Here is an 18676-nt window from a genome sequence, read left to right as displayed (position 1 = left end):
GGGATTTTTTTTTTTCTTTTCTTTTAAAGTACTGGGTCAAACACCAGGCAGTCAGTGGGTTAGATTGGTCTCCTGTCCCCTTGTTTGCAGTCTCTGACTGAGAACAGGAAGTGTGTGTCTCTCTCATCACTCCTGGCCTCTCTTGTGGTCCTTCCTTCCCTTTTCCCATTCCGTTAGCCCCATATGCATGGACTTCACTTGGGCATTCCTTCCCCAGCCTAACCTCCTTGTCTCACTGCCTGCTCTTCTTTCATCAGATCACCTCTCGGATCTTCAGGGCCGGGCAGAGGGTGATCCCGGTGTATCCTGGGATTTTTACAGCAGTTCTGTGTTGGGTAAGTTTTAAGTGGGATTCTTCCCACCCTCTTCTCAAGGACAGGAGTAGCCCTGTGGTGGTATCCCTTCTTCACCTTTTAGTGGCTTACAGACCCTTTCAGACCGAACCCAAACCCGAACCCATCCTCCCGTGCAGACTCAGAAGTCATTTGCCGAAACCAGGAAATGCAGCACTGATTTGGACACAGCCATCCCTCACTAGCCCTCTACCACTCCCCACCCTGGGCATTTAAAAAATTATCTTTCTTCTGAGGTCCCTTTCTTCTCCCTGGCTTTGTCTTAACCCTGCCAGAAGTCCCTATGAGCATTGTCACCTATTCCAGTATTGCTGACACTCAAGAGGGACCCCACCCGTCACCTGACAGCTACCATTCCCTCCCTACCCTGCCCCCATGATGCACACGCAGTTTTCAAAATAGCTACTGTCTTCCGAAGCCCTTAGCCTTCTGGCCGCAGCTTTCCTCTCTTGGAAGACTAGCACGTCTTTATCCATGGTGGTCATCTAGCATTCGTCCTTTGGGCTAGGGGCTGAAGATGAAAGGAAACACCCACTCCTACCCTTGGGGGAAGCTGGAGGGGAGAAAGTCAGGATGGAATGCAACCAGCCACACCCAGAATGTGGGCTGGGGAAAGGAACCCGCCGAGCCCCCTCTGGGCTTTGTGGGAGCCCTGCAGGCAGTGAGATGGCTTGGGAAAGCTGCAGCTAGAGAAGGACAGGTGTTTTTACCTTGCCCTTGTCTGCTGATAGTATCTTCAGGCTTCCATCTCCCAACAGCTGGGCAGCTCATCCTTGATGTCACCTTGCTTTTGCCGGTTGGAGGGGGGAGGAATATAATAAATCTCTGGCCACACAATGATTTCTTTCAGGACTAGAACTTTCATGTGCCCTCTGAAGGATGTGAGCCATGGGACCGGCAAACCTCGTCCCTGACTAGGGGCCTGTGGCCTTGTCATTTACCTCCCAACTACCACCCCCCCATGCCCCTTTATCTGCTTGGCTCATTTCTTTTCTTCGGTTTTGTACATGTATCTGAGTCCTAATCCCCTATATGCTCCTCTTACAGAGGAAAAAGACGGGTTTGCCTGTGACCTCCTACATAATCCTCCTGGGAGCTCTGATCAAGAAGGAGACGATCCAATGGAGGAGGATGATTTCATGTTCGAACTCTCAGACAAGCCTCTTCTCCCTTGCTACAACCTCCAAGTGTCAGTGTCCCGTGGGTAAGTGTCTGAGAGATCCAATGGCGACTAAGTGCCAGGATCCTGGCAACAGTGGACCACCTCACTGGGAAAGTGGAGTTCTCCAGGAGGAAGTGAAGACCTGGCCAACAAGTGCCATTACACATGACAAAGGCTAACCTGCCCTTTTAGCCCAGAGTAGTCATGTTCAAACTAGAGGCTACAGGCTCCATGGACATTGACTATCTGCATTTCCTGAACCTTAAATCTAGATTCTCTCTCAGAAGGCTTTTTTGCACTGTTACTGGGTATAAAAGATAATCTGAGAGATACTTGGGCCGATGAACTGCTAGAATCTTTGGAACATTTTTGTAGTTTCTGAGGGTAAACAGATAGAATATTTGAAATTGAGATTGTTGGAAAAGCCAGGACATATGGTTGCCGTAGCCGTGGGGCCACTGGGGTCCTTCAGTAATCTACAGCCTAGTTTCTCAGTGCCATAATGTTAGTAGCGCGGTGGTGCCAACATTGTCAGCCTAGATGACTGTGCATATTATGTTGGGGATCACCCATTCATTTAAGGAGACTAGAATATAGAATATGCCTGACACGTAACATTAGATTGAACCCAATTTAATATTTATTTGATGGTTCTGGAGGGAGTTCGACAGCCGGCAGGGCCATGGTTCTTGTTGAGTTTCCCCACATGTCAGTGTGTGGAAGTGCTGGTTGAGAGAAGAAGAATGCAGGCTCAACTGCCCTTTTGTTCTTAGCCTCCATGATTTTTTTCTCTCTGATTGGTGTCTTCATGTATTTCAAATACTTTTCCAAACAATTGTAAGGATAATTTTTCTTTGATATCTATTTTTTGAATGTCAACTCTATGTTAAAAACCTGTGAACCAGTGGCCGGGCATGGCCGGTGTAATTCCAGCACTTTGGGAGGCCAAGGCGGCTGGATCACTTGAGGCCAGGAGTTCGAGACCAGCCTGGCCAACATGGTGAAACCTCGTTTCTACTAAACATATAAAAATTAGCTGGATGTGGTGGTGGGCACCTGTCATCCCAGTTACATGGGAAGCTGAGGCAGGAGAATTGCCTGAACCTGTGAGGCGGGGCTTGCAGTGAGCTGAGATTGCCCACTGCACTCCAGCCTGGGCGACAGAGTGAGACTCTGTCTCAAAACAAAATAAAATAAAATAATAAAATAAGCCAGTGAACCACCATGATGTACACAGGATAGGGAGCTGGGTAGACGATGGATGAGGAGGTCTTTAAGTAAGAGCCTCTGTTTAGGGCTCTAATCATTAGACCACAGTTTCTTTGCATTCCCTGCCCTCCCTCCGCCCCCCCCCAACTGCCCCACACACATGGCCTGATCAGAATAAAAATAGCATATATGATGGCACTAGTAGGGATCAAGTTTCAGGGGCTTTTGGTCCTTATTCTTCTGGACATAAGCTGATCCCTGAGGGCAGGGCGGGGCCTCTGGGATATAGTATTGCAGGGTTAATTAATTCCTCCGATGTATTCAGCACCTCCCTCTCTGAAACAGGATCTTGGGCTTCAGGCAGTAAAAGGACCAGGGTAGTCTGCATTAGGTACGGACAGAACACGGGCCACAGAGGGCTGCGTGCCCCTCAGCGAGCCGGGTGGCAGGCATGTGGTTAGCCCGGAGCCTGGTAGCAGCAAAGCTGGTTTTCCTGACGTGACATCCTCTAACGCTCGCTCTAGAGCTGCCTTTCCCCAAAGCCGCAGCACACTGTGAAAATGTCTGTTCTTCAAGAAGTTGGGGGTGGGGTTGCTAGCGTAGAATGATGCCTCTGAGGCCCTATGGGGTGCAGAAGGGCCTTTTGAATCACGAAAGCAAGACTGAATTCTCATCACTAGTGTGAATGTTCTCAGGGCTTTTTTCCCATTCTTTGGAAGTGATGGTCCAAGTGTATGATATCTGTAGTCTCCTTTTCTTAACCCAGAGCACTCCATTTCTTAATCATGTGAGATAAGAGCCTGCTGTCATTTGGGAGAAATGTTCCATTTTAGGGATGAGGACTGTGGGTCTGGTTCGATGTTTAAGGCACTGGAACAGAACATTTGATTCTATAAACATGTCTTAAACAGCTGCACCAGTTCAAACCCTGGGGACCAGAACTCAGCTCTGGCCTTCAAAGAATCCACCGTCTAGTGCAGTAGACAGACAAGTATATAATTAACTCTAATAAAAGACAAAATATCCTAAGCAGATTTATTGTAAACAAACAAACAAACAAAAACTTCCAATAGTTTCAGAAGGGTGCCAAATACAAAAAGTTCCAGTCCACCCTGAGCCCCCATTGCTGTGCTGCAGAGTGAACCACAGTTTAAGGTTCTTTTGCAATCCTTTCAGAAATGGGCTTTGTTAGTAATATTACAATAGGGATGTGAATCAAATGCCAGGAGACCATGGGAGATGGAGGAACAATGAGTTACACCAAGGGAAGGTTTCACAGGTGATACAGTATCTATCTGAGCTGGGCCGGGAAGGAGAGAAGGATGGAGAGCAAGGCACTGAAACATACAAGTTCAGAAAGTAGGGGGAGTCCTTTATCATGTGGCTGGTGCTTGGAGGGGTGGGGGATACAATGTGGCATGTGTGTGTGTGTGTGTGTGTGTGTGTGTGTGTGTGTGTGTGAGAGAGAGAGAGAGAGAGAGAGAGAGAGATTGGGTAGACATTGGGCTGAAGAGGTTAGAAGTTCTTATATCATGCTAGTGGCTGGGCATGGTGGCTCATGCCTGTAATCCCAGCACTTTGGGAGGCTGAGGCGGGTGGATCACTGGACGTCAGGAGTTTGAGACCAACCTGGCCAATATGGTGAAACCCCGTCTGTACTGAAAATACAAAAATTAGCCAGGCGTGGTGGTGTGCGCCTGTAATCCCAGCTACTCAGGAGGCTGAGGCAGGAGAATCGCTCGAACCGGGGAGATGGAGGTTGCAGTGAGCCGAGATTGCGCCACTGCACTCCAGCCTAGAGACTGTGTCTTGGGGAAAAAAAAAAGAAGAAAACCATAATGGTAACAGAAGATCCAATGAGGGTGGGTGGGGGTGCAGAAGAGTGACTCTTGGCAAAGGGAAACTGGTTGGGAGGCTGACAAGACGGAGCCCAGGCCAGAAGTGGCAAAGGCTGGAACTGGGATAGTGGAATAGCGAGGAGGGAAAACCCTGTGAACCGGGACCACTCATGTGGGGAGGCAGCGCTTCTTCCCGCATTAGTCAATGTAAGCGTTTGGCCCGGGATCAGCCTCTCCAGCACCCCTCCCAGCTGTCCCTAGGCTGCCACCCAGTCGGGTGTGCTCAGCAAAGTCAGACTCCGACTCTCTGTAATGTGAGCTCTGGCCCTGCAGAAACGATGGTGCTGCCGGAGAAAACACTCGTCTAATGCATTCCAGAGCCAAAGAGAAATGCCTTTTGGATTACCCGCAGTTTAGGCCTTTCTCCACGGCTCCCCCTCTGCTGGGGAAGATCTTGGAGCACAAGGAGGCCAGGGAAGCTAGAGTGAGAACAGGAGAGGGAAGCCAGCCAGGGTTGGCAGGGGCGGGAGTCGGGGGAAAGACTGGTCCCAATAGATGGCAAATGCCAGGTCACAGGGGTACAGGGTAAGTCCCCAAGAAGCCTGCTAAGAGTTTTAGGTTCTAGAAGGCCCCTTTCCCTCCTGCTTGTGTTATTTTGGAAGAGGTGGTCACCGACTGCGTGCTCGCCATTTAGCTGAAAGCTGGGCCAGGCATTGCAGGGGACAGAAGACATTTGCCTCAGCTATACCCAAGGAGCCTGTGGTTTAGCAGGGGACAGGGGAGCCAGACTGGCAGTGAGTTATAATGGGGAACACTGGTGGTCACACAGCCTTTGTGGACTTTGCAGAGTGTTCTGGGTCAGTGCCCCCACCGCTTCCTCTAGCTCCTTCCATAACTCCCATCCTTGCCTTTGCAGGCCCTGCAACTGGTTCCTCTTTTCTGATGTCTTGAAGAGGCTGAAGCTTTCCTCGAGGATCTTTCAGGCCCGGTTCCCGCACTTTGAAATCACCACCATGCCCAAGGCTGAGTTCTACAGGCAGGTGGCCTCCAGTCAGCTGCTGACCCCTGCTGAGAGGCCTGGAGGCTTGGACGACAGATCCCCCCCAGGCTCCTCTGAGACTGTGGAGCTGGTGCGGTACGAGCCAGACCTACTTCGGCTCCTAGGGTCTGAGGTGGAATTCCAGTCTTGCAACAGTTGACCGGGAAAACAGCCCCTCCTCTTCTTCTTTCTCCTCCCGAGTTCACCCTTCCCCCACCTCCTTGTCTTTCCCCCACCGAGCACCAGACTGCAGAATGAGGCAATAATATGGACCAACAAGAAGCCGCCTTATCAATGCCAGCATTAGCGACTGGACTGTTTTTGTTTTTTTGGTTACAATTAGTTCTCATCTCCCTGTCGTCGTCATTGTTATCGTGGTTGGTGATGGGGGTGGAAAGTTGAACTCCACGTCTGAGGACAAGAGGTCCCGGGGGTGGTGGGAGGTGGCGCTGGGGTCCCTTGGACTGGCCTCCTTGTTTATGACCAAGACCAAACCTGGGCCCTGGGTGGCCTTGGCCTGTCCCGAGGAGAAATGAGAAAATCCCAGATCTCTGAGCGCCCCTCAACTCCATTCCCCTGTGTTCTTCTGTCTTCTGTAGTATTTATTTTATTAGTATTTAATTTGTATTGTTTCATTGGTTTCTGATAAGTCTGTATCACTGTGACGATTTGAGACAACTTGTTGTATTGAGGGACTTTCTGTACCTCCTTTTCTTTTTCTTTGTTGATGAGCTCTGACAAAGCTATTCCCAGGTGTTTTTTCCCCCACTGGGGAGGGGGTGGGGAGGAATGGGGTGGGGGGACATGGACTTGTGACTAACGAAGCTGGCTGCTGCTGGCCCAGGGCTGGGGGCTTGGGGGTAAATCCTGAAGCTTTGGTGCTCCCCCACCCGCCCCCTCCCGCCTTTTGCAGCAGCCCTGCTATCTTGAGATTAGTGTTGACGGGGAGGGGAGGATTGTGAGGCGCGGGGTTAATAAATTACTCTAATAAAGGAGCGTGGAGAAGGGATCTGAGGGGTGAGGGTGCCCCCTCCTCATGCCTTCTTCACTGCCCCCCCTCAGAGTGCACAATACGAGTTTGTTCCTGCCTCCACTCCCCCACCCTGTTCTGGCCTCCCTGTCTCAAGATACTGAGCCTCTCACCTCCCAGCCCTTATCACCCCCATCCCTGCCCCTTTTCAGACTCATAGCACCCGTTTCCTTCCTCTCCTCCTTCCTCCTCCCTCAGCCCCCCATTCTCCTTGGGAATCTGCAGAGGGCTCTGGGACTGACTGCCAGATGTGAAATCCAGGTGTCAGCTGTTTCCTAGGCAAGGGCAGGAAAGTGGTCTCCAGCCCTTGCTCCACTCCTGCCTGGGGGCCTGGGGCTGAGTGGTGGCCCCGCCTGGCCTCCCCCGGCCTCCTGGCCTCCTCCTGGCCTCCGGGCCTCCAGCGCTGGGTTTGTCGAGTGAGAGAGAGAGAGGAGCTTGGGTTGCTTCCCTGTCCCCACCCCCTCTGTGGCATTGTCCCTCCCACTCTTCTTATTTTTCTACCAATTGCTATTTTTCCGAACAATCCTTGTAGAGTATGTACCATCCAAAGGCAGGAGGGCCTCGCCGTGGCCGGCTCTGGTTGGAGATGGTACAGTTTTATTGTACAGGTGCTAAAACAACAACAAAAAAAAAAGAAAATGGAAAAAAAAAAAAGATTAAAAAAAAAAAGGAAAAAAAAAGCCAGTTTGAGGATGGGACAATCTGTTCTCTAGAGGCTCCTGAGCCATGCGGGAGCATTGGTGGTTATTTTCTTTGTATTGTGTTTGTTCTTTGTTCCTGGGGGAGAAGTTCTCAGCCCCTTCTATAGGACTGCTCCCCACCCCCACCGTACTGCCCAGTTGGTTTTGAACAGTTGTTTTCCCTTTTTAAGAAAAAAAATACATATATATATACATACATATATATATATATATATATATATAAAGTTGAGGGGTTTTGGACTTTAATTTGTTGGTTTTGTTGGGGTTCCTGGTATTGTGTAGTTTATTTCATGTTCTGTTTGCCTTTCCTTTTTTCGCATTTGGGTGTATATTCTGGCTGCCCTTTATGTTTCATTTTAAGCAACTGGCTGTGGAGTCAAAAACACTTGCATACTGAAAAACCTGTGTCAGGGCTTCTGTCTCCCGTCACTCTTTTTCTCTCCTCCCCTTTGGGACTTTTTGGTGGTTTCAGAAGGTGGGCATTGTGATTCAGTAAATAGGGAGTCCCCACCATCCTGCTTTGCAGCTGTGGGTCCCGAGAGGTACGATGAATGAAGGCAAGGTGGAGTGACTAGTGAACGTTGGGTCACGATCTAGAAAGAAAAAGAAAGGGGCAAATCCTGGGGGCGGGGCCAGTGGGGGCAAATGGAGCATCTGGCTCCTGTTGCTTTGGTTTGGAGTTGAAGCAGGTGCCTGGGCAGTCCTTGTTTCCATAGGAGTAACAGGGTTGGAGGAAGTAGCCCTCTCTTTGGTGGCTGTGGGAATAAGCCTCAAGGAAGTCCTCTGCCTGCCCTGGGCCACCCTGCCGAGGTGGCATCTGGCTGCATGGCCTCATCACTGCCCTCACTGTTGTGCCAGCGCTCCCCACCCACAGTGCAGGCCTTCCACGGTTCTGTTTTCCTGCCACCAAGCTACCATGAAGGCAAGATGCCCATCCTAGATTTTGCAGTTTTTCCTCCCACTTCAGAAAAACAGTGGTAGAAGCTATGATTCTTGTGATTGCTGGTTCCAGAATGCACCAGTGACAGAGGAAGAGGATGTTCAAGAGGCCTGGGATGAGGCCTTTTGAAGCTCTTTTCTCTTAGGGCCTCTCACTGTGGCTTTCGAGTCTGGAGAGCCCTGTCAGAGAGTGTAGAGGCGAAGGGATCTGTGCGTCCGGCCGGCTGGAGTCCAGCCATCCCCAGGAGTGAACTCTAAGCTGCTGTCTTTGCTCAAGCCTCAGAAGCTTGACTCGACCCAGGCCCAAGCATCATCCTCTTTGAACCATAGCATTAATCTTCCTCATTGGTCCTCCTCTCCCCACTTTCTGATCCCAAGGCCCTATGCAATAGCCACTTTTGTCAGATTCCTAAACAAGCCCACAGTGGTTCTGAATTCAGGTCGATACTGTGCTTGGAACTTGCAGTTAAGTCCAGAAATCTGACATGTTGATAGGTTATGAAAGCCATGTGGTGAGTATAAGAATTCAACTAGGCTCAGGATGCTATGGGAGCTCAGAGGGATGGGCAAGGGCCCTGGGAACACATCCTAGAAGAGGTGATGCCTGGTTGATACTTTAAAAGGTAGAAATCTAGGAATTAGAGGTGGCAGGGAAAGAGTGTTTGAACTGAAGGGACAATCTGAGCAAAGGCTTGGAGACAAGGGGAGTTAAAAGCAAAACCAAACAGCAGATTGTTTTATTGCTTTTTGGGTTCTTTGCCCACAGCTTACCTGGAGTCCCACTGCCCTTCTGCCAGGTTGGAAAGATTAAGGCAGGAAGTATGGGCCGTGGCATTAAATCTACATCCCCGGTCAGGATTGGGGTGAGGATGGCTTGGTGGCCTCTTACTAAATATCTCCCAGTCCTTTTAGTATGGTGTAGAGGAAAGAGCCAGCACCACTCCTAACTACCTAGGCTGACCTTGGGCGAGAACCTAATCTTTCCCAGCCTTCATTGCTCCATCAGCCAAATGGAGGCCAATGTACCCACCTACTGACAAAGCATCACACTGAAGACCAAAAAGATCTGTTTAGCCAACATTAGTTCCTCCTTCATGCAGAGCTCAGGAGCCTATGGTTAATGAGGGTCTTATCAGAAAGCTCTTTGGGCTTGAAAGAGAGGCTCTGTTCAAGTCTTGGTGGGAGGAGGGATCATCTCTGCATCCCTATTTGGCGTGGGGTAGGTGGGGTTGGCGGCGATGGTGAATGGGGCAGTAAACTCCTGCCCTGTTCCATACTCTAACCCAATAACCGGGAGGCCTTGGTGGGTAACTGTGTCCCACCCATGCAAAGACCAGTGTGTGTGTGTTTGGGGAAGGGTGGGGTCCGCCCCAGGGGCATCTGCTCAACTGCTGGGCAGGGGGACGCGAAGTGCTCGGGCCTTCTGGACCCCGCAGCAGGGACGGGCCGGGGCTCCACTTGTTTCCCTAGCGCTCCGGCTGCCACCGCGCGGGGAGCCGGCCGAGCCGCAGCGTCCGGCCGCTGGAGCGACGTCTTTAGGCCCCGCGCCGGTCCTTGGGAGCCGCGCTCGCGCGGCCGGCGGTCAGGTCCCTCCGCTAGCAAACGGCTGTCTAGGGCGCCTCGATCGCTCTGCCGCTTCATGGTAGAAGGCAGCGGCGCGCGAGGGGAGCGAAGGGCAGGCCGGGTGGCTGCGGCGCCGCGTGCTCACCTGCTGGTCCGCGAGGCTGGGGGAGGGGGCGCCGGGGGCGGGGCCAGAGCGCAGTTGGCCAATGGGGGAGCGCATTCGGCGGCCAGCTAAATTCCCCCTGGAAAGTGAAGGGGGCGGGGGCCGAGGGGAAAGTTCGAAGCTCCGGAACAGCGGAGGGCTTTGGTGGCGGCCGGAACCGTCCGGGGACAGTTGTGGGCGCAGGGGCATGATCGAGGGACTGGAAGACGCCGGCCGCGGCCGCGGCCGCCTCCGCCAGGGACGGTAGGCCCCGCCCTGGGTGCCCCTCCCTTCCCGGGCCCCGCCGGGCGACTCGCCCGCCATCGCTGGCTCGACAGCGCCACCTGCTGGACGTCGGCCTCCACGTCCGGCGCGCCAGGACCGAAGTTCTCGGAGGCTGGGACCTCCGTCCAGGAGGGGAAGAAGCTCACTCACCCCAGGTTCAGCGACTTCAGAGCTGGAGGCAACTGCCTCTTTTGGAGTACAGGATGGGATCAGAAAGGCCTGTGACCCTCAGAATAACTTCTTGTCCCGCCCCACCCACTGGAGCTGACACTTCCACCCGACAGCCTCACCCAAGGGTGAGGAAATAGTGGCGAGGCAGTCCCTGGAAGCGGGCAGCAGCAAAGGGCGGGAGTTCAGGAGTTGCATGTGGCACCTGGTGGCAGCAACGCACAGCTGGCAAGCAGCCCCTGGGCTCCTCGTGGACCCTGTGATCCGGGGGTGTCTGTAACACTCCAGGGGCAAAGGAAGCAGCCCCCTGCAGTGTTATAGGAGCCGGCAGAAAGCCGCCTTAGCTCCCAAGTGTGGATTGTCCCCCTCCCTCTCCTCTTGCCTGCCGTAGCATAGGGCAGAGGTCCCAGAATTAAAATCAGGACCCGTTCATTCTTTCAATAAGCATTTATTAAGAACCTACTGTGTGTCAGGCACTGTGCTAGGCACTGGGGGATACATCAGCGACTAACACACAGTCCCTGTCCTTGAGGAGCTCCACAGTCTATTGGCGGGGAACCCTACATAAACAGGTCATTAAGGAACTGCAGTGTGCTAAGTGCTACCATAAGAGGTATTTACAAAGTGCTGTGAGGTGGCTCAGGGCTGTAATCCCAGCACCTTGGGAGGCTGAGGTGGGCAGATCACTTGAGGTCAAGAGTTCGAGACCAGCCTGATCAACATGGTGAAACCCTGTCTCTACTAAAATTACAAAAATTTGCTGGGCGTGGTGGCACGCAGCTGTAGTCACAGCTACTTGGGAGGGTGAGGCAGGAGAACTGCTTGAACTCGGGAGGCTGAGGCAGGAGAACTGCTTGAACTCCGGAGGCAGTGGCTGCAGTGACCCAAGATTGCGCCACTGCACTCCAGCCTGGGTAAGGGAGGGAGACTCTATCTCAGAAAAATAAAACGAAGTGCTGTGGGAACCCAGAGGAGGGAGTAACATCAGCTGCTGGGAGATGAGGGTCATCTCTTGACTCCTGACTCCATTAAACCACGAAAAGGCAGAGACTTATTGCCACTTGACTCTGGTTAAAATTAACCTGTCTCCTGAGGTTCTACTCTAGCCCTCTCCCATAACTATATCAGCACAGGTTAATCAGTTTAGCTAGTTTCACACTTGGAGTAAGAAAGAAACTGGACAGGGAAGTTGCTTTAGAGGTAGAGGATGTTCAAAATAGTAACAAAGTTTGAGTGCTAAGGTGGGGGGTGGGGTTGGGGATACCATGAGGGCACTGAGCCAGGGAGGGCAGGCCCAGAGCAGTGGAGCACCTGGGGCGAGTGCCTGGGCAGAGGGGAGGTCAGAGGCCACCTACCTCAAAGTTTGGTCCCCATCTCCCACCGGCTCCATCAGTAACCGTTCCTTGATGATTTGTACTGTGCCACCGTACGTGGTTGATACAGTCCCTCCCGCTATTCAAGGAGGTAATGTACTAATTGGGGACACTAAATAGGTACAGGTCATTGAAGATTTAAGTAACAGTTTGTGATTATAATGGAAGAGATGTCACAGGGTGTTCATGATCAGTTGCTGAAAGAGTGGCAATTACAATAAGTTTAAAATAGCTCACTTAGGACAGGCTGGTCTGGGGAGGCAGAGTCCATGAATCGAGTCTTGAAGGAGGGACACAATTTAATTGGTACTAGGAGGATAGGAAGGACATTCTGATTGAGCGGAACCAATCAGATCTTGAAGGATGGATTGTACCTTTTTTTTTTTTTTTGAGATAGTCTTGCTCTGATCACCCAGGTGCAATCTCGGCTCACTGCAACTTCTGCCTCCAGGTTCAAGGGATTTTCTGCCTCAGCCTCCCTAGTAGCTGGGATTATAGGCACGTGCCACCAAGCCCGGCTAATTTTTGTATTTTTAGTAGAGATGGGGTTTCGCAATATTGGCCATGCTGGTCTCGAACTCCTGACCTCAGGTAATCCACCCACCTCAGCTTCCCAAAGTGCTGGGATTACAGGCGTGAGCCATCGTGCCTGGCTGGGGATGGATTTTCTTTCTTTTCTTTTGTGTGTGTGTGTGTGTGTGTGTGTGTGTGTGTGTGTGTGTGTTCCCCCCCCCCCCCGAGATGGAGTCTCACTCTGTCGCCAGGCTGGAGTGCAGTGGCGCGATCTCGGCTCATTGCAACCTCCGCCTCCTGGGTTCAAGTGATTCTCCTGCCTCAGCCTCCCGAGTAGCTGGGACTACAGGTGCCAACCACCATGCCCAGCTACTTTTTGTATTTTTAGTGGAGACGGGGTTTCACCATGTTGGCCAGGATGATCTCGATCTCTTGACCTCGTGATCTGCCCGCCTCAGCCTCACAAAGTGCTCGGATTACAGGCATGAGCCACTATGCACAGCCAGTGGATTGTATTTCTAAAGGAAAAGATACATAGAAGGGAAGATTATTCATTAAGAAAACACAAGAGTGTGTAAATAATGTTGAGTTTGTCTGTATTGCCTAGAGCAGGTAAAAGATAAATGGAGGATCTTGGTTTCCAGGTTTAAAATGCTTAGACTATATATAGTAGATAATAAGAGCAAAAGCACAGAGTTTGGAAATTGTAAACAGAGGCATGTTCACAGGCCAGCAAATCCATCAGTTTGACTGGAGCAGTGCCTTGGGGTATGAGTGGTGGCAGGAGGAGCAGGGTGAGTTGACTGGGGAAGTCAGTTAGGACCCAAAGGTGAAGGGTCTTGATGGCAGGCCAAGGACTTGGAGCTTTGTCCTGAAGATAGGGCTGATGCTAAGCTTAAAATACTTCCGGAGCTACTCCCCTGAGCCCAAGTGCTCCCCCATCCCTACTCCAGGACCCCTGGACTGGCTTCAGCAATGAAAGGATTAAGTATAGAAAGGATTAGAGATGAAGTGTTTTGAGTATCACCCCTACCTATAGGCCAGGAGTCGTCACTGAGGGCATTTTATCAAAGGGCAAATGGGAGGGGTTGAGACATCACACCGGGAGCCTCTGTGTGTAGTGTGAGCTAGGGTGGAGGCTTCTGGGCATGTGGAATAAAGGCGAGGTTTTACGGACATTGCAAACCACACGCTGGACTTCAGGAGATGGGAGAGGGGAATGGGGGTGAATTGAAGGGAACGATCAGACGGCTCTGAAATTTCAAACTTAAGAGGTCAGGAAAACGGTGGCACCATTAACAGAAATAGGCAAGTCATGATGGCCTTTTTGTTTGCTTGATTTATTATTATTATTATTATACTTTATGTTCTGGGATACATGTGCAGAATGTGCCGGTTTGTTACATAGATATACATGTGCCATGGTGGTTTGCTGCACCCATCAACCCATCATCTTGGAAAGGTTTTTTGTGAGTGTGGAAATAATTTAAAAAATCCATTGTTGGCCAGCCGTGGTTGCTCACGCCTGTAATCCCAGCACTTTGGGAGGCCAAGGTGGGTGGATCACTTGAGGCCAGGAGTTGGAGACCAGCCTGGCCAAAATGGTGAAATCCTGGCTGTACTAAAAATACGAAAATTAGCCGGGCATGGTGGTGTGTGCCTGTACTCCCAGCTACTCAGGAGGCTGAGGCAGGAGAATCGCTTGAGCTTGGGAGGCAGAGGTTGCAGTGAACCGAGATCATGCTACTGCACTCCAGCCGACAGAGCAAGACTCTGACTCAACAGAGGGGCTATCTTTAAGGGGCTGACAAGTATCCATGTGGAAATGTCCAGCAGATCGCTGGAAATGTGAGCCAGGTGCTTAGGAGAAAGGGTGGGACTGGAGCTCTAGATTTAAGACCCATCTCCGAGGAGCCACAATGAGCCCCAAATGGATGAGATTCTTGAAGAACAGCCACATTGGAAGTGGTAGGTGAAGAACCAGCCCCAGAAAGGGTGATGGGGGACGCAGGAGAGCCCAGCTAGTGTGTGCTTACGAGGGTCGAGGACTGTGAAGAAGACATTTGATTTCACCACGAGGTCACTGATGACCTTCCAGCAATGAGTTTCCATGGAGTTGGAGTAGGGGTGGCAGAAACCAGATTTCAGGTGGGGACGGGGCTACCCCAACCCATGCAGCACCTTTGTGCAAAATTTTTTAATGGTGACCCTTTATCAAGATGCTCACTTTCAACCATCAGGAAACTCATCATAAACTGATTTTATTAGAAAAAGGCACTTTAATGCCAACTGCTGGAAACACGCATAGAAAATACATTTGCACAACTAAACGCAGTGCCCTCCAGGGGGCAGGGAGAAGAAGAGAGTGGGAGAGGGTGATAATTGGCTTGGCGAAGAAGAGAAGAGCGAGAGCGCGGCCAGGGGAGGTAGTTAGGTCAAGTGGATGGTTTTGTACCAAGGACACAGCAAAGGTCCTCAGGCACTGATTCACATTACCCAAAGTCACCAGATAATAGAGTTGTTTCTGTGGCTGAAATTTCTTAGCCTTGCCCCAAACTTGGCAAGAGGGAAGCAAGCTCGTTTAAAGAAGGGAGAGGGGAGGAGATCCAGGCCATTGGCCTAGGGGTTGGCTTTGAGAGAGAATAGGTTGACCCTTCCTTGGAAAGAGGGAAGGGGGAAGCAGGGAGCCACGAAGAGAGAGAGGTGCCATGGGAACTCCCGGCTGCCGACTCCCATCTTCTTGGTGAAGGAGTCAGGGTTAGGTGTGAAAGTGGGAGATGAGGGGCATCGGTCCACCCGAGGAGGTCTGCTGCAGTCATCATGGAGGCAGGCTGGTTCGCCTTTGAGGTGAGTTGCAGGCAGGCTGAGCAGCAGAAACCATGTGGTAGGTGCCCATGCTTGAGCAGGAATGGGGGTGGGCCCCATATAGGTCGCTGCTGGACTAGCCCCAGTGACGCCTGACAGCTGGAAAATGTCAAAAAGTTATCAAGAGGGAGCCCAGGATCAGGGAAGTAGGCTGGGGTGTCAGCAAAGGCTATTGTCTGGCGGGGGGCTGGTATCACACAAACAGCCCAAGCCCGAGGCACAAATATTCAATGAATTCAGCTCTGACTGGGGGCTTTGTGGCTAGCTCTGAGGCTGGAGGGCACTTCACCCCTGTCTAATCCTTCAGCAAAGCACTCTGGGGTGGCCCACGATTCCAGCCTGACCGCATGGTGACTGTGGTTGCTAACACGGCAAACTCTAGGAAGAGTACCTTGGTCCAGCCAGTGAGTGCTGCTCCCAGAGCTGACTTCCCTTCCCTCCCATCGTGGTTTTATCCTACTCGGCCTTCGTGTCCCTGAGGAGCGCATCTTCCCCAATGTGCATGCGCATCAAAGCGTTCCTACTCTGCACTCGTTCCAGCTCTACAACATCTCCAGATTCAGGGGATCAAACTTGTACCCCATAGTCTCAGAGCAACTGAATCTTGGCATGAACAAAGGGAATTAGAGAATGCTTTCCCTTAAAAACAAAATCCCTATCCCTGTGGCTGATCCACGGAGACATACACACACCTTTGGAGACAAGACCTCACAGCTACAGTCCTGTCCTCCCCAAAGAAACTAAGATACAGACCAACAAGTACACACAAGTACATACAGGGATAGTCACATACGGGGTAGTAAATTCCCTGTGTAGGGAATGCAGCCAGTGAGATAGAGCCAAGTAGAAGTGCTCTTCTCACGAAACTGCTGCACAGACCCTGGCCACAAACTTCTGCCTGGCCCAAGGGTTTTTCCCTCCATCACCAAGTCAGCCCATTATGCTGGCAAAAGCATATCCCCTAGTGCTCTTGAAGGCCATAGTCTGATGCCAGGGATGCTTAAGCTGGGCAGTTTGGCCACAGTGACACCAGGCAGAGCTGGGGAACTGGGGGTCAAGTGTGTTGACATCCCACTGAAATGCAGGGGCAGGTGTGCTACTGAAGTCGGTCCCTATGAAAATGCTGCTCAATTTTGCCTGGTGGGTCACACTTGCCTTGACCCCTTTGCTTATATGTCATGGGGCTCCATCTTAATGAGGGAAGTAGGGTTGAATGGGGAAAAGGGGGCTGGGGTGGGGGATCTTGTCAGAAGGCTCCCAGATGTGGTCACACTAGGCTCAGCCATCAACAGGGACCCTGGGCCTGAGGAGAGCTCAAGTTCAGCCACCGGGGTCAGCCCAACAGTGGGGCGGCTGGGAGGAGACAAAGTCTGGTTGCCCAGAAGGCTCGGATTGTGGGAACCCCTGGAAACCACTTGGGTTGGAAGTGGCTGAAGATGAGCCTGATCTCTCAGGAGCTCCCTCAGGGTCTCTTCCGGAACCAGCAGCCCCTCCATGGGGGCCCCCGTCACCATACCCTGAACATAGGAGGAGGGCCTCAGTGGCCCCTCCTTGACCCCAGGGGCTGCTGTGGTGCCAGAAGTCCTGATGAAGGCAGCAATGACAGTCCCAGGGGGCTGAGAGCTGGGCCCTGCTGGTCCAGCCCCTGTGACCGTGGGTGGTGCTGGGTTGGTCGGACGGTTGGCCCCAGCCAGAAGTTGGGGGAGGCCACTGAGAATCAGTGGAGCCCCTGGGGCTGCCACCTGGCTGTCTTGGAAACTGGCGTTCAGGGGGAAAGAGGCCTGCAAAGTGAAGGTGTCCTTGAAAGTAGAGGCCGCTGGAACACTCTGGAGAACGAGCTGAGTGGGAGCAGTAGTATTGGCAGGAGGCCCATTGGTCAGCACCGTGGTCAGCGGGATCGTCTGCAGGGTCAGGGCCGAGCCCGACCCCACGGGGGCCACTCCTAGGTGGATGTTGCTGGGCACCGAAGTCGCACTGAGAAGAAACAGAGAACAGAGTTGGTTAAGGCAGGAGGTGTCCCCCAGCTGGTTAGGAAGGGGGGCAGAGAGGAATGGAGCTGAAGGTGTTTGTCGATTTCTTTGCTGTTTTGTTGCTTTTTTTTCTTTTTCTAGAGACAGGGTCTCACTCTGCTGCCCGGGCTGGAGTGCAGTGACACGATTATTGCTCACTGCAGCCTTGAAGCCCTGGGTTCAAGCAATCCTCCTGACTCAGCCTCCCAAGTAGCTGGGACTACAGGTGTGTGCCACCATGCCCAGCTAATTTTTATTTACATGTATTTATTTATTTTTATTTTTTTGAGACGGAGTCTCGCTCTGTCACTCAGGCTGGAGTGCAGTAGCGCAATCTTGGCTCACTGCAACTTCTGACTCCCAGGTTCAAGCGATTCTCCTGCCTCAGCCTCCCAAGTAGCTGGGATTATAGGCAAGCACCACCACACCCAGCTAATTTTGTATTTTTAGTAGAGACGGAGTTTCACCATGTTGGCCAGGCTGGTCTTGAACTCCTGACCTCAGGTGATCCACCTGCCTCGGCCTTCCAAAGTGCTGGGATTACAGGCGTGAGCCACCGTGCCCAGCTGTAGTTCACATTTATTAAGTACTTAGTATATAGGTTTATAGGTCAGGGATCATTCTAAGTGATTGACATGTGGCATTTCACTCAATCCTGAAAACAGCCCACAAGTGGAATAAGAACAATCTGATTTTATAGATTGGGGAAAGTGAGGCACAGAGAGGTTATGTATTAATAACTTGCTCCAAGACCAGCCATACCTTTGTTATCCTTTGATTTCTTCCAAGTGGGGATGCTGGGGTCTCACAAGGCCTTGATGTGAGTCCCTGCTCTAGTGCTTACACAGCAAGTGTACATAGGTGAGTAAGCACTACACAGCAGGCCTTGTGACCCCAGAGCTCATCTTCCTCACCATTCCACTCTTCTGCCTGCCCTCCTCGAAAGGGTGTCTCACTGACCCGCGCCAGCTTAGTGGGAGGTCCATACACATAACCCAACAAGTCCAACCTTCTCAGGGAAAATCGGAGGCCCCTTAGTGGGGATGAGAAGTAGTGAGAGCTTGCCGGGTACGCCTGGAGGTCCCAAGGGGTTCACAGCAGGCGGCTCTAGAACATTCTCTGTTGCTTCTTTTCTAGAATAGAGGAGGCTTAGGAGGATGGGCCAGGACACGGAGGCCCTGGTGGCTCCCTGGGGAGCCGCTCTTGTGTAAGCCCCCGGATATGTGACCTCAGGCAAGTGACTTTCCCTCTCTTGACCAACAAGTGCCCTACTGGCTTCTCCATGGCTCTGGGAGGATCCCATGAGCCTGGAGACAGAGCAGAGCTTGGCAAGAAGTTGAAAACTGAGCCCTGCCGGGTGCAGTGGCTCACACCTGTAATCCCAGCACTTTAGGAGGCCAAGGCGGGCGGATCACTTGAGGTCAGGAGTTTGACCAGCCTGGTCAACATGGTGAAACCCCGTCTTTACTAAAAATACAAAAATTCGC

At 51.9% G+C, this 18676-nt stretch overlaps 2 protein-coding genes across 15 annotated transcripts in view; one reads left to right on the top strand and one right to left on the bottom strand.

Moving 5' to 3' along the window:
* LOC105468463 (BCL6 corepressor like 1) overlaps window positions 1–7548 on the top strand; it is a 78117-nt gene extending 70569 nt beyond the window's left edge. For all 10 annotated transcript variants that reach the window (XM_011718641.3, XM_071088970.1, XM_071088969.1 and 7 more), the window contains 3 exons: window positions 258–335; window positions 1401–1557; window positions 5479–7548. In XM_011718641.3, the coding sequence (XP_011716943.1) occupies window positions 258–335; window positions 1401–1557; window positions 5479–5761 (518 nt within the window). In that variant the 3' untranslated portion in view covers window positions 5762–7548. The remainder of the gene's footprint in view (window positions 1–257; window positions 336–1400; window positions 1558–5478) is intronic.
* Window positions 7549–14551: 7003 nt separating this feature from the next.
* Window positions 14552–18676, bottom strand: part of LOC105468464 (E74 like ETS transcription factor 4) — a 48613-nt gene continuing 44488 nt past the window's right edge. For all 5 annotated transcript variants that reach the window (XM_071089181.1, XM_071089180.1, XM_071089182.1 and 2 more), the window contains one exon: window positions 14552–17154. In XM_071089181.1, coding sequence (XP_070945282.1) covers window positions 16350–17154 — 805 coding nt within the window. In that variant the 3' untranslated portion in view covers window positions 14552–16349. The remainder of the gene's footprint in view (window positions 17155–18676) is intronic.

Source organism: Macaca nemestrina, chromosome X, assembly GCF_043159975.1.
Source record: "Macaca nemestrina isolate mMacNem1 chromosome X, mMacNem.hap1, whole genome shotgun sequence".
Lineage (NCBI taxonomy): Eukaryota > Metazoa > Chordata > Mammalia > Primates > Cercopithecidae > Macaca > Macaca nemestrina.
This window is presented reverse-complemented; position numbering and strand designations above follow the sequence as displayed.